This window comes from Pangasianodon hypophthalmus, chromosome 1 (genome assembly GCF_027358585.1).
Source record: "Pangasianodon hypophthalmus isolate fPanHyp1 chromosome 1, fPanHyp1.pri, whole genome shotgun sequence".
Lineage (NCBI taxonomy): Eukaryota > Metazoa > Chordata > Actinopteri > Siluriformes > Pangasiidae > Pangasianodon > Pangasianodon hypophthalmus.
Genome location: NC_069710.1, coordinates 27,561,340 through 27,582,934, shown reverse-complemented (window position 1 = coordinate 27,582,934; position 21,595 = coordinate 27,561,340). Strand labels below are relative to the sequence as shown.

The following is a 21,595-nucleotide window of genomic DNA, read 5'->3' as shown; positions in this document are numbered from 1 at the left end:
TTCCTCTCTTTTTTAATGTAAGGACAGAGCGATATACTTATGCCGTCTCACAGGTTTTGACATAACCTTACATAAATACTACAATATTACTTTCTAAAGTGTTAATGCAATAAATGTGTTATGAATGTGCTATGATGCGCCAGTGTCTGTACCCTTCAAATAGATTGGCAGCAAATTTTTTAAAATATCTCACATGCTTCCTCTCTCTCAGGGCGATATTGCCAGGTCCTATACTGTGCTGCTTTAGAAGTACACACTTCTGATCCACTGATAAGGACTGAGCTGTGAAACGTCAATCCCACATTTACGTGTGGCAGTATTTTTGCGTGTAGACCTTTACAGGGCCATAAACAGGCAGCGGCTCAGGTGTGTTTTAGTGCTCACTAAGTGTGAGGAATAACACACCATGAAAAGACATAACTCCCAAGCCTACCTTAAAGCAACAGATGGATGCGGTGAAGTTAACACACGGCATCACTGAATACATTGGGCTGTTAGAGCATCAGGCCATCAGCAGCCACTGAGCTCATATTAATGAGAAATTAACTCATAAAGCAGCCCTGACCTCGGGGTGCACTTCACTTAATATCAAACTCCTGCTTTTGATAAGCACAACAGCTGGAGAACAAGGAGAAAAGATCTCTAACAGAGTTTTCGCCCTAATTCTTTCCAGCGCAAATAAAAACGGACGGCCTTTGAAAGGTCAGTGAATAAACGAGCATCATTCGGAGCTGTACAAACAGCGTTACAAGAACTGCAGTGACCTTGAACAGAAAGCAGCATTGGAAAAGCCTTGAGGAATTCATTAATTATTTTAGTTTCTAATCAGTCTGTAATGATTGCTTTGTTTGATATCTCAGAGAAGTTGTGAACTACACTTAAGGCACTTTCTCAAATACAGTATTTGAATCAAACCCTTGTGTGTTTTTTAACATTAATGGGTTTTATTTGAGCAGGTGAGAACACCACAATGCACTCAAGTGTAGAAGTAAACCCTAGAGCAGTTCAACTGCAGTGAGAATATGATTCAATGCTGATTTAACCCAAGTGCAAGAAGTGAACAACATTCTGAGTATTTTGGGTTGTGGGCAGCAATTTTTATATGCAGGTTGCTAAACATGCAAAATAAGGGCCAGAGGATAGAGATGGAGTGCAGCAGAGGTACGATGCATTCTGGGTATCTGGACCACAGAACACAATAAGCAAATGCTGGACAAGGTTCAGAAAAATACCGTTGTTTTTATTATTAATAAATGATATATTAAGAATAAATACATTTACTATTAATTTGTAGATTTATTATTCATAACCTCTGTGTTTTATTATTAATTATTTCTATAGTATTTAATAAATCATTCATTACCCACTCCCTGTTTTTTTTCTAGGTTGATTTTGATTTCAATAAACATGTTCCATCACCATATTTCAAACTTTCTATGTATTAAAACATACTAATCTGCATAATGCAATAATTAATTACTTTACAACTTCTTTATTTCACAGAATTAGGAAACATCAGCCTTTAATACCTATAAACCAGTGTGTGAAATTACATGAAGGTACAAATATTGATGTTACACTGTTCAGAAGAACATTCTGTTTTATAAAATAACTTTTTTATACATTTATATTTACAAGTACCTGTTGAACTTCTCTCTTTATTCTTCCATATCTGGACTATATTTTTATGGGCTTTATCAATTTCATTCTGATTCATAGTAGGTGGTAAATGTCGAAATGTGTCACCATGACCAGTTATTTACTGAAAACTGAAAATTTACTGAAATTATTGCACTTGTATGTTTTCCCAGCTGCAAAGAAAATCTTATTCCAACAGACAATCTCATTCTTTTTGTGAATCATATTTTCTCCATTTTCTGAAAGGAATTTTGTGAATTCTGCAAGGAACAGTTTTCTATCTGTATTAAAATACAGGATAATGTGATCCCTTTACAGCATCAAAAATCAAATAATATGCATCACATCCCTTATATGAATTGCTGTGGTGTGGCATCTGAGGTTGACAGGACAATCAGATGCACCAATGTTTTTATTTCCTTATCTCTGGTGATGTATCAGGTCTCCAAATTGCCTGTGCAATCATACCTCTCAATTACACAATTCATGAAGTCAAATGCTTTTTAATGGCGGAAAGCTTGAGCAGCCCAAGACAATGCAGGCCCTGTCACATGATGATGGAGTGAGAGAACAGCCCAAATCACTGTGCAATCAATCTGTCAGCATGCTCTGTCCCGCTCACCCCCCACACACCCCCTCCAACCCCAACAAAGCCTCTCAATCTCATCCCTCTACCCAGACAGGGTTCATCGAGAACAGCATCACCACCAAGTGTCCGCCATCTTCATTTCCTGCACCATGATGTGAGCTCATAACATCACTTCTCTACCTCACTCCAATCTCTCTGTCTGTCTCTCCCTTCATCCGCACTCATCTGTCACTCCAGGTGGAGGCCCTCACTGAGGTAATTTTGTTCTGAGGACTGTTTCTCATTATCGGAGAGGTTTCTGTGTCTCCTGCTAACCCCCTCCGCTAGTTTAGTTCTTTGCAGAAATCATTGTCACTTCATATTGTTGTTGAGTTTCTTTCTGAGCGCTATTTGTTCACTTAGACACTCTATGAACCATTTACAGACTGTCACGATGCAGCCCATTAACTGATTCACAACATGTCAAATGATGGTTATCTACCTTCCAACAACATGCCATAAAAGTATTAATAGTGTCCACATGAACTGAATTTAAAAATATGATAAGACTAGGCATGAGTTGATAGTCTGTAGATGATTTACTAAACATCAAGTGCTAGAAAATGGACTATTCAAATAAAATGAAAAGGGATAAAAGGGATAGGTTGTTAGACTAGTATGTCTGTAGATCAGGGTTGGATGCAGACCCAGCATTTATTCACATCGAATTGAGCACTCAAAAAACACTGTAGCAGAACTGATCAATGGGTGAAAAAAAAAAAAACCTGGCCATAGTTCAGCGACTTTTTTTTTTTTTTTTTTTAAACTTGAACCATTGCAGCTTTTATAGCAGATCCTCTGCTGTGGACATCACATACAATTACGTAAATTATTAAGCTCATTGAGAAAGGGAAGAATTTCAGACTCCAGAGGTTTTTACATTTTTATTTACTCTCTCTCGTCTGATTAGTGAAGGGCCGACATCTTCAAAAAACCTGTTTCAAGACAATCAGACAGACAAGTATGCGTTTATTCTCCACTTCAAGCTTAAAACTGCTATATCATCTGTTCAGAGTCTATAGCTCTAGTCAAAAATGGTAACATGAAGCACTCTTACAAACTACATTTTCAAAAATATCTGTATATGTGTGGACAGAGCCTTACATAAATACCCTTGCTATACAGTGTGAACAGATTTTCTACTAAACATCAACAACCATAAACTGTTAACATATTGCTTAAAATTAGTTGATTTGCTGGTTTACGTCAGTCACCCGACACGTTGTCTAACAGTCTATAGGTGGGTTGTTGATTGTTTGTACTATCCAAATAAAGTGTTACCAAGTTTCTGACTGGATTTTCCTTTCCTGCCAACATGGCCGACCTCTTCCTCCTCAATCATCTGTTTCTACTCTTCTCATTCTGACGCTTTTTGTAAATATCACACTATGTATTTTTGAGTCAGACTGTCTGTCGTGCTTAGTGGAGTGGCGCTTCTTGACGTAATTGAGCGAGAGCCACAGCTCAATGCTCCTCTTCCTCCGCCTCTCTGTGGGTGTAAAACTCCACAGCCCTGTCACTCATTCATTGACCTCTGACTTTGAGACTGGCTGACACCAGCAACATGATGCTCAGTGTTTGTTTAGTCTCCTGTCAGCAAAGGCTTGCTGCTGCCAGACCTTGTGTGTGTGTGTGTTTGTGTGTGTGGGGCTCTGAATATGTTTCCCAGAGTTCCTTGTAAATGATGATTGCCAGTGTCAGTCCTCGATGGGGCATTTTGCCTGCTTAACCACAGTGTCTGAGAGATTATGCGAACGTACTCTCAGTGTGAGGAGTTACAGATGAAGCCCAACTTTCTGCATGACCTTATTCTGCAGTTTACTCAGCAAGGTGAAGGAAAGCAAATAGTCAGAATATGAGGCAGCATAAGCACTGCTAAACATGTCCTCATTCACTCACTCTCTGTCTCACTCACAGCAGCCAGGCTTTCACAGACAAAATCAAAATGCCACGTTAGCAGTATTCCTGTGAGAATTATACACACACACTGCTTCACTCCTGCCTCACTCTACCTGCTGGCTTCAGCTCTGATTAATGTTTTCATCCAATCAGAAACGAGAAAGCACTGGCCAGTCACAGGCCACGCCCCTCTTCAGGAGCTATACAATTCCTGCTTTCAATATGGTAAGGTGCAAACACAATACTCTTCCCATTCAAGTGGTTAAAATCATGAGAATACTGTAGGCAACAAAGAAATATGAATGCCAAGCATAAGCTATAATCCTAACAATTTCACTAGCTAGCGCACACCGGGCTGTCAATTATACACACAATATAAAAGAACATTGTCCGTATAGACAAATCTGTCAGGAATATCAACATTAGCTTCAGAGGTGTTGGTAATTATTATGAAAAGACTCCGTAGGAAAGAAATTACACTATTATACTTAGCAACTTTATGAGCTCCACCATATTGAAAAACATGAAATCAGGAAACTGACTTTCAAAGCATTAAAACCTAGACCACAATATTTATCCTAGATTTGACCAAGAATTTAAATAACTAATAAACTTACCTTTCTATGTTTTCAACTGGTATTACGTTTATATTATGATATTTTAGTCAAGAAAGTATTATGGCTCTATTTAAGAAACAGCTGACCAGATATGGATGGTAAGTAGATGAGTTTAATTTCAGGGTTTTAATGGTTGGTCTACAAAGAAATGTAGACTATTATGGGTTTTTAAAAATGCCCATATATATTCAAGTCTTGATTTTATAACTTGAAAGGTGTCTGTCAGTGAACTTTTCTTTGGGCGCTACATGAACAGATGAATGTTGTTGTTGTTAACTTGGGCACCCAGAGACAGGCGGTTTTAAAGAAAGGGTTTTTTTTTTCCGTTTATTTATTTATTTATCTTTTAGAGTTACAAGGAGTTGGAGAAGGGCTAAGTCTGAAGGGATAACATCTGTATGCATGAAGCTTCAATACAACCCATTTACATTTTCCAATGTTTTGCGCCTGCCTGCATCTTCTAAGGATTTCAAAGGGAGAAAATTGCACAGTCTAATAGAAATATAAACAGTGCTAACTTCAGGGGCATAACCTGGCCTGGGCATTCGGGGATGTAGCCCTGAAGAGTTTTTTTTTTTTTTTTTTTTTAGCCCTGAATAATTCTCCACTTGGAGCGGTTTATCACTATGTACCTGAACATCAGTAAAAGAAGACGGCAGTGTTGTAATTTTGTATTTCAGTGAGCGGAGTGTTGTATTTTATCTTCAGTGAACGGAGGCAAGACCAATAAGACGGGGTTTACAGGAAAATACATGGAAATACTAGTGCCTTATTGGCTGACAGGCCTCAATTCTGCCAAATGATAGCTCACACAGTCAGTTAATGTGAGCGAAAAATGGATATATGACAATTTCTTCCAGTAAAGAGTTTGAAACTGAAACACTAACATCCTCTCACGCTGAGCCAGGAAAACAAGGTGTGTAAATGTCTATATGAGTTCTAAGTTACGTGAATATGATATGAGCAAAGTATTAGGACAGCTAATGTACTTTGCATGGCACTGTAGCCAGCTAAACTGAGTCGCTGGGTCGTAACAACACTGAAGTAGGCTGAATTTAACCAGACAATATCATTTTTAAAAGACAGAAGTCAGTCATTGTCTTCTTTATATTTAATATTTTCTCATGTTTTACTACCTGTACCATTGAGGTGGGAATTGTGGAATTGTTCATATCAAGTAGGTCCATCAACAATGATTTTGCAACCAGGTTATGAAAGTAACTTTGAGAAGTTGTCTGTTTTCAACTCTCATTCAGGAAACTGCCATTGTATTCTGGGTTTTGAGGATTTTCCATCATGTAGGCCTAGTAATAATGATAGTAGGCATCTGATATGATGCTGGTCTGAGACATTCGAGTGGCTGGATTATTCAGGTGCACTGGTAAATCAAATCCAATCCCTTCCTTCTCTGATTTTCACATTTTTTTAAGCAATTAGCCCTCACATGCAAGAAAAAAAATGCATTGAAACAGACATTTTTAGAAGTACATTTTTAAAAATTTTTTGATGGAGAAGAATCTGGGCTCAGCCCCGGATGATTAACAGTCCGACTAACACCCCTGTGTAACTCAGGTGGATCTAGTCCTAATTTCTAAATTTTATTATTTAGTAAGTATCAGCATTTGACAGTGGCAGATATGACAAATATCAGATATGGCAAATGGTCCAGAACTCTGATATTGGTGCATCTTTACTATAAACCGCATGATTTTTCCCTTGAATTCAGCAGTATTTCCTCTCATTCATTCAAGACTTTCATATAACTAACAAAATTAACTAAATTCTAGCTTCTAACTAGAAATGTTTAAGATAATAAACACTCCAGAGCTCATATTTTATCTATAATGTAAATACTGACTTCCCATGCATTCATTCACTGTCATCTCAGCAATAATAAAATACTATAAACAAGTTGAACTCGACGCCAACGGTGATGCTTCTGCTGCCAACAAGTCTAGTTGCTCTTGTTACTAATTTGTATACCTGAAATACTCTTAAAATATACTTCAAACAGGAAGAAAGCTACTGAAGAAAAACTATTTCAGACCTTGCAGTGACCTTGACCCCGACTCAGTTCATCTGCTGGTTACAAACATAATTCCATGTAAATCATAAAAACATTATGCATCTACCAAACTACGAAGGTCATTATGAAACTAAAATAATTGGGCAAAGATTATTTGAAAGTAAAAAAAAAAAAATAGATATACTATGTCTGTACCATTATTTATATTAAATTCAAATTCATTTATATTAAATTCATTCTCTATATTATGCTCTGTGATATGCACAGGGTGAAGGTTAAAGCAAGCTCTCTTTCACAGTCTTACACTGTTCACTAATTAGCAAACGTTCTCATTAAAGAAATGGAGGAACGGGAATCGATATTCCCCTCAGCCTGCAGGCCTGCGTGAGACGCCCTCCTCCTGGGGTGATCTCTTTAGCCACCGTCTCGCACATCGATTTCCCCCTCCATGGCTTTCATCACATTTCACCCTCGGTTTCCTCTCAGCCTACACACAAAAACAAAGCCACTGTACGCTGCCTCGCTGATATATGAACCATGTACACAGAGAGATCAGGCCTGATTTATAAATGCAGTACCGTGTAGAAAGGAAGATGTAAAACTGATATGGAGGTTGACATAGGGGAAGTAATTTATGAGCTTTTTCATGAATTCAGATCAAGCCTTGCTCTGTCATTCAAGTTTCTTGAAATCTATAACCAGGGTGTTTTATGTTTGACCGAGCCTAATGAATTCTAGAGATACTGGGCCTGAGCAGAGTGAGAAGAGAGAGAGAGACAGCAAAAAAACCTAAATAACTGACAAGCTTACATATCTTACTGGACACATAACAGGACAACACTTCCAAAAGAAAAAAAAGTATCATGTATTTTAATGAACTTTACACTGTAAAGAATTCCTGTCATTTCTACAGTAAAATACTGTGAAATCCAGCATTAGTGCTTTGCAACAGTCAGATCTCGACACGGGAACTTGTTTTGTTGACATTCCACAACACTAAATATGAATATAAATGGATAAAAACAGATAAAAAAGTTTGTGTTACTCTTTACTTCTGTTACTGTTGGCAAATTACATTGAAATAAGAGAAATAAATACACTTTGGGATGTGTTGTTATTGGAAAATAATCAATTTTGTGTGGTGATAGTAACTTCGCTTCATGTTGAGCTGCATCACACAAATCTGTTATTGATTATTTTCCCTCTAACAGCATGTGGTGTTTTATTCCTAACTTATAAAAGCATTTGATATAAATCCATTATTATCCATTATCCATATACGACATCACTTGCAACAACAAACAACACATATATCATATGAAACACATGACTATACAAAATATTATATCTTAAATTTACCGAATAGACAAAAGTATATGTATATGAATGTGTGTCTGATTTGCAATCCAGCACAATTCATTCTCCCCCTTTTGGGGAAAGATGACAGTCATGATGAGAATGCAGTGTTCTTTTCCGGAGTGTCCTTGAAATGACCTGAGGAAAATCCTTTAAACACAACTCCCTGTCCCTCTCTTTCCCCCATCTGCAGTCCTTCAGTAAACACCTGATCCATCACAAATGAGTGTATATACAACACCACATCGCATACAGCAGGAACACTTCGGATACAGTAGAGGATGTGACAGGCGGCGGTAGTGTGTCCCCTTCTCCCAGTCTCTGTCTTTGTCTCTAACTCTCACTCTCCTCTCACCATTTCTCCTTCTCCACCCCTTGCTGCGCTCTGCCTCTGCCTCTGTCCTTTAAACCGACGCAGTGACAGCTCCGTTTGATGAGGACTGGGCCTGACTGCTCGTCTCGATGAGATGGTGCACCTGTTTTTGGCGGCGAGTCCGCAGCAGCGGAGGCAGATTGACACCAGCACAGCTGCATGTGGGCCAATTTCACAGCGACACAAAACAGGTTTGGTATCACTCAAGAATATAAACAGGGAATGGGATATTTCGGCGCTTGACTAATGTTTCTCACATTTTTCAGACTCTCTTCCTCCACATACACACCCTCACTTCACACCTAATGCATTCGTAAATGGGTAGATATGAAGAATTACAGAAGGATCGATTTAGGAACGTAAACACATGACTGTAAATATTCTGTCTCTGGATCTTTCTCTCAGACACACACACACACATACACACGCAACCTCATATGCAGCGGTGCCTTGGGGATTTGTCGGGGGGCGGCGCGGTCTCCCTCTGGTGACCTCTACTCTCAATTACACAGAGATTACTCAGCAGCCTCGGCCACGGCTTGTCAGCCTCTATAAATCTACAGGCGACACAATTACGCTCACTCCAACCTGCTAATGCCATCAAGCACTGCCTGCTCTCGCACAGAGGAGAGGCTGCCGTCACTTAATACACACTCTGACAGGATGGGAGGGAGTGTGTGTGTGTGTGTGTGTGTTTGTGATAGTGAGAGTGAAAGAGTGAGAGAGGGATGAGACACACATACAGATGGAGCACTGCTCACTCGGCTGCTCATGAAAAACCAACTTATTTTCTAAGGATTGATAATGACATCAAATCGCTTCCCAGGCAAAATTTTCCATCTCGCTGTGAGCTAATAGTGGCATATTACCGATTACCAATAAACGTGTTGCCATGCTAAGCAAACAATTATATGTTCTCAACGCTAATACAGTGTTACAGCTGTCTATAGCATCTATGTTTTATTAATTCTTTTCTATTTTTTAACCAGCTACCGGCCGAGTAATTATGCGCCCTCGCTGCCTCCGCTCCTCTCGAGCCTCGGTGCCAAAGCTGACACACACTGAGTCAAAGAACTGAGTCAGTCACAGCTTGAGATCTGGAGCAGGAAAGCGGACGGATCCGTCATCTCGCTCTCTCGGCTCCATGCCCAGGTACCGGCGCTGTAAGTGTGGGCCTGAGCGAAGAAAACTAGAGAAGATGAATTGAATGAGACAAAACGCTCACGATGCACAACAGGCAGATTTAAAGAAGCCTACTGTTCATTAGCTTGATTTTGTAAATTATAGCTCTAATGTAACTATGTGACAAGAAAAATCCAAGTAAAACTTTGATGATTTACACAAATTCAATAATTCACCATATATGAAACTGGCACAGCTGAGGATGAAATGATATGAAGACCTGCAAGTCACAGCATCTTTCAGAGCGCAGTTTTGCCTCCTCAATAACACTCCATTATTCACAAGCGCCTGTCTGACAATCTGCGAGCTGTGACCCATTATACACACTCCCACCTCCTCCTCCTCCTCCTCCTCCTCTCTCTTCCACTAGGGCTGAGTGACGATAGCCCTTATTACCCCAGTGGTCCCGAATTCTCCTCTGAGTGATCCCCCTGAGGTTTCAGACAAAGAGGCCAGATTTTCAGCAGGTCTGTTTCTCCCAGCTCTCTGCTGATGAGGAGATCCATTCGCATCTCCACTGCCCTGGCCTACACACTGCATGACACCTAACCATGCTCTCTCACACTCCTGCCCATCTCCATCCCTCTCTCTGTCTCTGCTGTCCTCTCTTCCCTGTCTTTCTCTCTCTCTCTGTCCTCTCTACTACTCTCCCATTCTATCTCCTCCTTATGTTCCTTCATTCTTTGTTATAACTTGCATGGTCCTTTCACCACACCTGGACAACCACACTGAGTCGCCAGACCCGAGACATTCCTGCTTATTTTCTGTTCTGCTGTGAGGCACTGTTAGCATTCAGACCATAACAAAAATCTTCAGATCTAATACATAAATATGTAACCTTTTTAGAACAATGTTATATAGCACCAATACACTATATGAACATACACTGACATGGATTTTTTTACCTGATTAAGTAGGTCAGTCTATAAACTCCAAATCTAAATCTAAATCATTTTAAAATGAAAAATGTTTTCAATATTTTATATATAAAAAAATAATTATATTGTCAAGAAATCACATTAACTTTGAGATACCAAGTCATAATTTCAGGAACTTGTCATTATTTTCAAGATTACTTCAGAATTGTCATTATTTTTTTGATAGTAAGTCATTATCTTTAGATATGATGTCATAGTTCCAAAAGCTTTTTCTCATTTTTTTGGACTACATCATCATTTCAGTGAACTGTCTCATTATTTTAATATACTACATCACTTTGAGAAATTTTTTCATTATCTTGAGATACTAAATCAGAGTTTGAGTTTGAGTAACTTGAGTAATGTTATTAATACTGAGATACTAACACAACGTAGTTTTTTGGACCAGTCAAAATTAGATTTTAGACATTAGACATTTTTGGTGACAGCGAGGGTTCATGCAGTGCCACAAGTTTCCCTACAAGTCACAGAGATAAGCCATAAATTACAAGAACATAGACAATCAGTGTGACGTGTACAGTATTTGAGGGGCACAGTATGAACAATCATGGGTTCAGTGTTAGACATTAGGAGTACAAATGGTTGATAATATTACATATAATGCAAATGTTTATAATAAACAGTGCTCTGATGCGTTACACAATATCGTGGTGGTAATAATTGTACAGCTTATTACCACCACAATATTACTGCTAGTGTTAAATTTGATATCATTAGTGCTAATATTTTATTTCTATATACATATTTGAGATTTGCACTGTAAGCTGCTTTGGGTGTATCAGGATTTCTTCATATCAAACCAACATGTTATAATCGAAGGAAAGAAATGTGTACCTTTTGAGGAAGTGATAATATAGAAGTGCACACGTTTTTAAATGTAATACATTTCGAGTAAAATCGAGTAAATTTACATTTTTAATCTTGGAGGATTGTCATAATATTATGATTATGCTACTTCCTATGCTATTCCTATATTATACTAATTAGAATCTTAACTAGAAGAATGGTTTATACAAGTTTCCCAAAAAAGGTCTGAACATGACTCAGCACTCTCCATCTCCCTTTTTCCCACCGTCTAGCTATAAGGTATATATTTTCTCTCAGAAATTGCATTCAAAGTATTTGACAGATACACACAATGTCTCACAAAAGCACACAGATACACTCTGTGTGGCATACAAAACTTCTCTTCCTGCCACACACACAGCTCTCCAGCAAGACATCATACATCAAAGTGAAATGGATACAGCCTCGCATAAATTCTGATGACGCATGTTAGGATTTGATAAGAGACATATCACTGTGGAGGTCTTTCCTCTTTCAAAAACCACCTCATCCCACTCCACAGCAGACGCTGCTCGAAGACAGACATGTCCTGTAACTCAATTTCTACCTGCAAATCAACAACAAAAAAAAAATAATGACAGATGTTAGCATGCCTGCAGAGACTCCAAATGATGGGTTTCCTCCAGCAAGGCGTGACACGTTCCGCCCATCAACTCGCCGCCTGCGCTCTCACTCACACACCTGTCAGCTTGAGTGACAGCTTAGTCCACTTCCCTAATTCTGCCCAATTACGTCCGACAGCATTACACAGCGTTGAATGCGGATTTGTGTTGGATTATAGGTTCCATCAGGCAAGATTTGTAACCCATGTTAAAGACAAATGCTGCCATGTTGAGAGAAAGAAATAAAGAGGGCAAAGGATTCCTGACATTTTGATACAAGTTCTTCCTATATTACTAGATGATGGCACCTATGGTTCAGTACAGATGGTGTGAATGTCATGAGCTGAGCATCAGTGGAGAAATTTATAGCTGAAGGGCATCCTCGTAACACACTGACATTTCTGAGCCTTGAGGACGCCTGTCACGACAAGATGAGTTGAAAGTGAAATCTTTTGGCAGTCTGAAGTTCGGAATGTGACATTTAGACATTTTCAACACTGAAGATACAATTTCACCAGCTGAGATGGTTTATGTTTTTTGGCAAAATATGCCCACACACGTTTTTGGTTCTCCTCCGACTGCCTCAGCTGCCTTAGCTTGAAAGCAGTTTCCACCCTTCATCAAATTATGGCTCATGAACAGTTCCTGGATTTGATGATAGTGTCCACTTGGTCTCAGCCTCAGAATTTCCATCCATGGCACACAGTGCACCTGATACTTTGGCCACAAGCATCAGAATCTTAAAGGTCGCAATCTTATTGGTGCTTCACAGCTTAGTATTTACACACAACAGAATGAGATTTAAGGATCAAGATAGAGTCACTAGATTGAGGAAAAAAGTTCAAATCCCATTTGAAGCACTTAGTAGTAAGTAAACAACAATAAAGCCTCTAGAATAAAAGGTCTGTGATTGGCCAGTTGCAGTGTCTTTCTGTCAAAGTATGTGCTCCTTGCCCAAATACCTGACAAAACGTATCTTCAGTGAAAGCTGGAAGTCTAGCTTGAGAGACTACCATCCACTACCATAGCTGACCTTGATGACTCCATCCCTCACAGTAGTTTTAGCACTAATATAGTTACCTCTGTACCATCAGGATAGTACAGGGAGTTTTTCTTGTCACTGTCAACTCTGGCTAGGGATCTAAATCTACAAGCACAGTGTCCCATTCATCTCACAGGAACAACCAATCTACAACTGTGAAACTTGTACCAGTCATTGCCAAAGGATTTAAAATTTGATTTTAAAAGATTTACCTCAGATGCTCCACCCACATTCCCACAGGTCACAGTGTGTCTGATATCTTATGTACACCTCTCTGGCCACAACCTGCAGGATCTTAAAGGGTTGAAATCTGAGGAGGTCTCTGAAAACTTTCAGAGTACTTCATGGCATGAGATCTAGTCACCAGACTGAAAAATGTTCCCAGAATCCCATCTTTAAAAGTTATTAAAGAGTTTTGTTTGAAGCTATTACTGGTGAGTAGACTATGGGAATCAATATGTGGTTGGGCAGTCAAATTTCCTCTTTCTGTGAAATTAGGTGGTTCTTTATCATGTTCATTTATTACAAAATGCTACAGGTCTGTCTTGCGAGACTAGTGCTGGACTAACTGTACCATATTGCAGCCTGATGGCCACAGAAGAGCAACAACCTTCTAACTGTTGAACAGTTTATGTCACCAGACACCCCCAAAGCCCAGAAAACTTCCCAAGTTGTACGAAACCACCAGATTGCTAACAAAATCATTCTCCCTGGGGAAATCTAATGACATCCCTAACCAGCAGTCAGACATTTTACAACAAGGCATCATCCAAATTCCAGACCTTCTTAACTTTTAACCTATAGAAATCCAAATATCTGGTCCATTACCTACAATCGGCTAGGGGACTGGCTGTTTCAGCAGGCTGCTTGTACTCCATACTTGGCTCATCCCTATTTGTGCCACACACAAGGTAAATTTTACAGACAATTACAACTTGATTTGGGAGTGCAGAAACCTGGTTAGAGCTGATAAAATCCAACGTTGCTCAAACACAAATGCTTGCGGCAAATCTGCTTCATGGCGTTTCTCACCTGCCTAGAGCTTTCACCGCTAACAGCAGTGACGGCAAGCAGCGATCCCTGCAGTCGCCACGCTGAGGGATTGTCCACACGCTGAGAAATAAGATGGAGGAAATGAATGAGCTTATGGCTAGGCTTGGCAAGCACTGTGCCTCAAGAAAGCTCAGTCCCTTTCTTCCCAGGCATGAGCATATGAGCACGAGTAGCCACATATGAAGTACAGACCACCGTGTAACTATTTATAATAATTCATCTGTTTGAAATAGTCAGTAGTATAGTCTGAAAGAAACCGAAAAAAAACAGGAAGAAAATTATTGTAAAATGAAAAACAAAGTAAAGACATTGCAATACAAACATGATTTCTGAAGTATCTATGATCTGTTGTTGTTTTTTTTGACAAAAAATTCTTCATATTTGAATTTTCCACATAGTTATCTGTTACCACCTAATAGAGGTTTTCATTCACTTCAAGAGAAAATTGCTTTCAAGAAATCATAACAGATGAGTGTTTTAACAACTAGAGATTTGTCTTAATATAAAGTCAAATCCCTATGGCTATTGGTTTTACAAGGCACCTGATAATTATAATTATATTAATTGTTATATATTAATTATTAATTATTATATTAATTATTATAATAACTCCTGAACTCCTTCAATCACACAGAGACACACGTAGCATACAGACATGAGAAATTGTGAATGTGCTTAATGTTTAAATATTTTTGCCCCACAAAAACCAGGGCTGTCTCAGGCAATAATCATCCCCAGCTGGAGCCATGCAACTTCTATTTTAAATCCAAAAAGATGCTGAAGATGCACATAAAGGCAATGGAGGCACACTAAGAGTTCACTCTGATGTTTATTCGAAAAACAAGACCAGACAAAACTATAGATTTTGCCAGATCACAGACTGTCTAAAAAAAAAAAAAAAAAAAAAAAAAAAAACCCTGCTATTTTTTGCACTGAGGAAGGCCTGTTTTTCTTTGGGAAAAAAAAAAACAAAAACAGTAGGACCATTTGATAAGCTGTAATAGCCAGAAAAATTCTTAGTAGCTTAATAATGACAAAAAGATTTCTCAAAATGATGATTTCTCAAAACAATGAGTATGACTCAGTATCTTAAAGTAATTAGTGTTAGTGTAGTCCAATTATCAGAATATGCAAGTCCATTTCAGCCACTTAAAAATAATTGAAGCATTTACTAAGTGGGAAGAAGATGTCTTGAAACTACAAACAAAATAATTAAAACATCTCTAGTCCTCACAAAAAAAGGAGTGGAGTCAGCTTTTAGTCCCACAGACTGCAAGCATTGGGATTCTGGGAAAACTGGGAAGTCTGACTGACAGTCTTCACATCTTAAAACACTTATTTTTATGATTTTTTTTATCACTGCCTTTTATTTTTCTCCAGTGGATATTTTATCTAACCATAGTTATTCATTGCATTTTAACTGTTCTGATTACTCTGCAAAACCTTTTACAAATTCTTCCTCTTATTATTATTATTATTATTATTATTATTATTATTCATCACTACATCAGGTCCAACAAGTAATAGCACAGCAAACTGTTTCACATTTAATTGAAAAAGCACTGCATCTGAAAAACATTTCTAAATGTTCTTAATGTGTAAGTATTTCTTACGCATGCAATTTAAAAAATGTGGCACACTTCGCTTTTAACGCAAGTTCTCCATAAAAATCATAACAAATTGCAAACAATAACCATAAAATTGGCGTGACTGCTGATTGTTTTCGGTAAGTGCCATATTAAAGCTGAGCCACAGCAGGAGTGGTGGCTGTCATAGCAGCACACGTGTATGGAGACACACTGCATTTCCTTGACATAATGGTGTCATTGTAAACACAAACACACACACAAAAAAAAACCAATACGCAACAGTCACAAAGAGAAAGGAAGAAACAAAGTGAACCAAGTCCATCTTCAGCTCAAACATGTCACATATTCTCACTAAACTAGTTGTTACTGTCTCACAGATGAGCCTTTCAATATAAAATGAAGGATTCTCTCTGAGCATGGGGCATTGAGTAGAGTTTGGGGACAAAAACGACTATCTTTAATGGCTATAAAGTGTGCATTCATAGATAGGCTGATGGACCAGAATTATCAGTCATGTGATATTTGTCCATATGTACACGCCCTGGATAAGACTCCAGTCCATCGCAGGACACCTTGCATACACTCATTAAACACCTAGGGCCAGTTTAGAGTTGGAATCCACCTACTGGCATGTTTGCAGATAACTCAGAGGAAACCCACTCAGACTCAGGGAGAACATGTGAAGAACATGTGGAAAATGTCAGAAACGAACCAGGGACCCTGGAGGTAAGAAACAATAACGTCTCATTCTTCTTAACATACACTATATGGCCAAAAGTATGTGGACACCTGGCTATTACAACCAGATGTGCTTGCTGAACATCCCTTTCCAAAGCCATTAGCATTAATATGGAATATGGAGAAACATGGCGTAGCCTCCACTCTTCTGGGAAGGCTTTTGGAGCACGGCTGTGGGGATTTGTGATCATTCAGCCACAAGAGCATTAGTGAGATAAGGCACTGATGTTGGGTGAGGAGGTCTGGGGTGCAGTCGGCGTTCCAGTTCATCCTAAAGGTGTTCAGTGGGGTGGAGGTCAGGGCTCTGTACAGGACACTCGAGTTCTTCCACACCAACCTTGGCAAACCATGTCATCATGGAGCTCGCTTTGTGCACAGAAACAATGTCATGGTGAAACATGTTCTTGGCCTCTTAGTTCTGGTGAAGGGAACTCGTAACACTGCAACATACAAAGACATTCTAGACAATTGTGAACTTCAGGCTTTGTGGCAACAGTGTGGGTGTGATGGTCAGTTGTCCACATAGTATATATAGATCATATGACAGCAGCGTATATAGTATACATAGTATGTATTTATCACATACATCTATGACAGCAGTATGAGAGTGTGTATTTCTAGAACTTTCTTTAAGCAGTACTGACAGTTTGACAGTTGTCTACATCATCCTCATCTTTATATTAGCAGGCTGCAAAAGTGCTGAGTCAGCACTACTGCAATACAGCAAAAAAATGCAGATATCAGGGCATTGTTTTATTTCCAGAAAACGACATTTTTCCAAAGGTCACTGCGCAAGAGGGCCGGTCGAGATGTGATGGGCCGTCCTCTGTCATTACTCATGGTGTTTGAGGACAGGCGGAGAGGACGGAGGGGAGTACGCACAGAGACGTCCGCCCTCTTCGGGCAAATGCGATAATGCAGGGTTCTGCAGCAAAGCACATAGTTACCAGCCCACTTAGCTTTTTACACAAACTCTCTCACATACACACATGTGCAAACAAGAACAGGTGATCCAACACACAGACAAAAAAAAAAAAACAACAACTAAGAAACAGGAATGCCTCTCATATAGCCAGATACACAAAAAACACATTAGGAAAATGAAATTAGGGAAAAGCACATATACAGACAAACGTATAATAATGACTTTGCTGCTCGCCGCCCCAGCATGGACTCTCATCACCTCTGTTTGCCTTCTTATTTATGGATGTCATTAAGGCAGAGGGAGGGAAAAAGCTGCTATTTAAAAAAGATTAAGACAGAGGACAGAGATAAATGCTTGCAGTCTTTTTTTTTTTACGCACTGCAGGTCCTGGATCTCTCTCTCTGCCTCACGCTCTCATACACACACACACCCATGGGTGAACTCCTCCCCATCAGAATGGATATCAAAGGGGCAAAACAGGGTCATAGCGAGAAAGAACAGGAGAGAGAACAGGAGAGCTAATGTGTTTGGTGCTTAATAAGGCGAGTGCGGTATCTGAAACATTAGAAAGTTCAAAATGGAGCCACTGAGAGCGCTTAAGCCCACCTCCTCCTGTCATTAACACTGAGCTAAACTGCACAAACGTCTTACACTCCGCACCATCAACACACACTAATGCTACCACCATTAGCTCAAAGAGCACATCAAGACACAAACTGGCAATCAAACAGGATGTGAGAGGTGATCACTGATCGTTAAACATACTGTCAAAAATAATCAGGATTTTAATCCTTGATGTCTGCAGTGATGCTTATAACAAGAATAAAAATTAACCTGTGCTTTTTTTTGTGCATGTGAGAATTTGACCTTGTGTAAGCGCTGAAACTTGATCATCAGACAGTGGAGTGATGGAGAGGCACGCATTCATAAACGTAAAGTGGAGTGTGTATTTGGATGCGAAGTCAGACGGTACATTAGCGAACTACAAGCATGGGCAGAGCTAACTTCATCATTTTCATTTTTACACAACTTTCTCCCACTTTAATCATAACCAATTCCCAGCTGCTCTCTAAGTCCTATTAGCCATCAGTCTGAAAGGTTTATGGTTAACATGTGAGAGATGGTTGCTCTCTGAGTGAGAAGGATGGCGACAGAGAGTGTGCTGCGATGGTAAAAGGGGAGAGACTAACATGCTCAATAAACTCATCAAGAAAACAGAACCATCAGTGGGTTGACTCTAGACCCCTGAACAGAGTGGCAGAAAAAAAAATGGTGTTCATCCTAATGACATCCCAGACAATGTTCAGATAATGTTTATGCCAGACAATGTCTCCCTGTCCATCATAGCTAAAATAGCAATTAGCATTAAGGAGAAAACAGTAATATAGACAGTCATTCCTGCTAACTGCTCACAGACGGCAGAACCCATCCACTGTGAGTTCACGTCCCATCAAAACCTAAAAAGCTCTTCGTGGTTTTTATTCCTTCGGGTGAGCCATTAAAGGCTCAATGTAGAACCCTAAACAGAGTAGTTCACGTTCACAAAAGGGAAATTTTTGCAAGCTAGAACTATTAACCATCTAAAGAGCCTTCAGAAATCACTGTCCCCGAGACTCTACTTGAAACTTCTTTGAAAAGAAAACTCTCCATTGCAAGGTTCTTAATAGACCTTTTAAAGGGAAACCTGAGGAACTCTTTAGGCCTGGGTGTATTTATCCATCTACCTACTTAGTCATCTGACATTCTTTTTAGAGTTTTTAATTGTCGTTCTTGCCATATACAGTGGATATAAAAAGGCTACACACCCCTGTTAAAATGGCAGGTTTCTGTAATATAAAAAATGAAACCAAGATAAATCAGAACTTTTTCCACCCTCAATGTGAAATTACCTTGAAAAAAAAAAAACAATCAGAAACATTTTAGGGGGAAATAGGGAGGGAAGAGAAAAAAAAAAAAAAAAAAAAAAAAAACCCACCTTACAATAACCTGGTTGCACAAGTGTGCACTCCCCTAAACTATTACATTGTTGAAGCACCTTATATTGATTATATTAGACCACTCGTTCTTTTTGGCTAAGAGTCTATCAGCATGGCACATCATGACTTGGCAATGTTTCCCTCACTCTTTCTTGCAAAAACCTTCTAGATCCATCAAAGTGTAATGTGCACAGCTCCAGTGCACAGCCTGCTTCAGATCACCCCACAGATTTTTAGTTGGATTCAGGTCTGGGCTCTGACTAGGCCATTCAGAAACATTGATCTTCTTTTGGTTAAGCCACTCCTTTGAGGATTTCGATGTATGCTTTAGGTCATTGTCGTGCTAAATGGAGGAAATTCCTTTTCAACTTCATCTTACTAGAGGACACCTGAAGGTTTTGCACTAAAATCAACTGGTATTTGTAGCTATTCATGCTTCCCTCTACCTTGATAAAAGCCCCAGTTCTGACTGAAGAAAAGCAGCCCTAAAGCATGATGCTGCCACCACCATGCTTCACTGTGGGTATTGAGTTCTTTTGGTGATGTGCTTTTTTTTTTTTGCACCAAGCATGCCATTTGGAATTATTGAATTATTATACCTTTTGGAATTGGTCTCATCAGACCATAACACATTTTGCCACATAGATTGGGTTGATTTAGTTGAGTTTGGATGTTTTTTTGTGAGAAAGGGCTTCCGTCTAGCCACCCTACCCCATAGTCCAGACATGTAAAGAATATGAGAGATTGCGGTCACATGCAGCGAGTAATCAGTAATTGTCCAATATTCCTGCAGCTCCTTTAATGTTGCCAAAGGTCTCATGGCAGCCCCCCTGTTAAGTTTTTGTCTCATCCTTTTATAAATTTTGGAGGGACGTCCTGTTGTTGGTGATGTCACTGTGGTGCTCCATTTTCTCCACTTGTTGACGATGGCCTTCACGGTGTTCCATTGGTACATCTAATGCTTTGGAAATTTTTCGTACCTCTCTCCTGATCGATACCTTTCGACAGTGGGACCCTGTACAGGCTTTGTAAGCTCTTTGCAGACCATGGCTTCAGAAGTCAGATGAAACCAAGTAGATGGGAAGAAAATCCTACCGAAACAGTCTTTATTTGCTGTTAATCAGAATAATTTCATTGATGACAGCTGTATGATAATTACTTGAACATGAGATTGAATGTGATTGGTTCATTCTGAACACAGCCACATCCCCATTTTTAAAATGGTGTGCACACATACAACAAATAAGCATAAGTTTTTTTCTTTTTCCTATTTTCCCTAAAATGTTTGATTGTTTTTCACTTAGTTTTATATGTTGTAATTTGACACTGAGAGTGGAAAAAGTTCAGACATGATTTAGCTTGGTTTCATTTTTTTACATCACAAAAATCTGCCATTTTTACAGGGGTGTGTTGACTTTTTATATCCACTGGACAAGTATACAGTAGAGCGAAACAGCACTCTCCAATGCGATGTTACAGTAGTCACAGACAGCAGTGTACGCAATCGACAACACGAATTGCAAAAACTGAGGGGGACGAAGTGGCAGTGCACAATATACAATACAATAAATACAACCAATGGGATAATACAATAAATATAACATACAACAAAATGGTTGACCCTGAGTTATAGAAATAAAGCGGAAGTGCTGTAACTGATAAGTAATACTAAGCTAGCAGACATAGAGATGAAAATCATGTTGGTTTAATGACCTCTAAGTGATCATATACAGCTGTAATGCATGTTTATAATAATCTGACAGTACAAATATTTGCTTGTTATATTTAGTAAAGCAGTGCAAGATTGCTCACATACTGCAGACATGCTGCAGACAGGCTGTGTAAAATAAGCTTTACACACATGAACTGCATTACGCAAACCCGACAAAACCAAGCAACCCAACTGTACCAAATGTTAGCACTTATTTATGGGAGGAAAGGTTCAGCGCCCTTGTGGGCAAAATGGGAAAATACTGATCTAGATTAGCTGAGATGAAATGCATGATTCAAATGATGCCTCATGACTTTAATAAGCTCCAGTGTGACATTCAAGGCCAGTCCTTTCATTAGACCTTGTGAGTGCAGAGTCTGTACTGGTGTGGGCTTTTACACACAGAGATTCATGAAGGCATTGTTATGTAACGTGTAAAACCCATATGCATTCTTT

General features: G+C 39.2%; 1 protein-coding gene across 3 annotated transcripts in view; it reads right to left on the bottom strand.

The window, feature by feature from the left end:
- The window catches only part of fars2 (phenylalanyl-tRNA synthetase 2, mitochondrial), a 133,600-nt gene that overhangs the window by 33,040 nt on the left and 78,965 nt on the right, over nt 1-21,595 (bottom strand). The window contains exon 7 of one of the 3 annotated variants that reach the window (XM_053233991.1): nt 4,176-7,295. The exons of the other annotated variants lie outside the window; for them this stretch is intronic. Coding sequence (XP_053089966.1) covers nt 7,274-7,295 — 22 coding nt within the window. The 3' untranslated portion in view covers nt 4,176-7,273. Of the gene's footprint in view, nt 1-4,175; nt 7,296-21,595 lie in introns of those variants that run through there. 3 annotated transcript variants of the gene reach the window in all.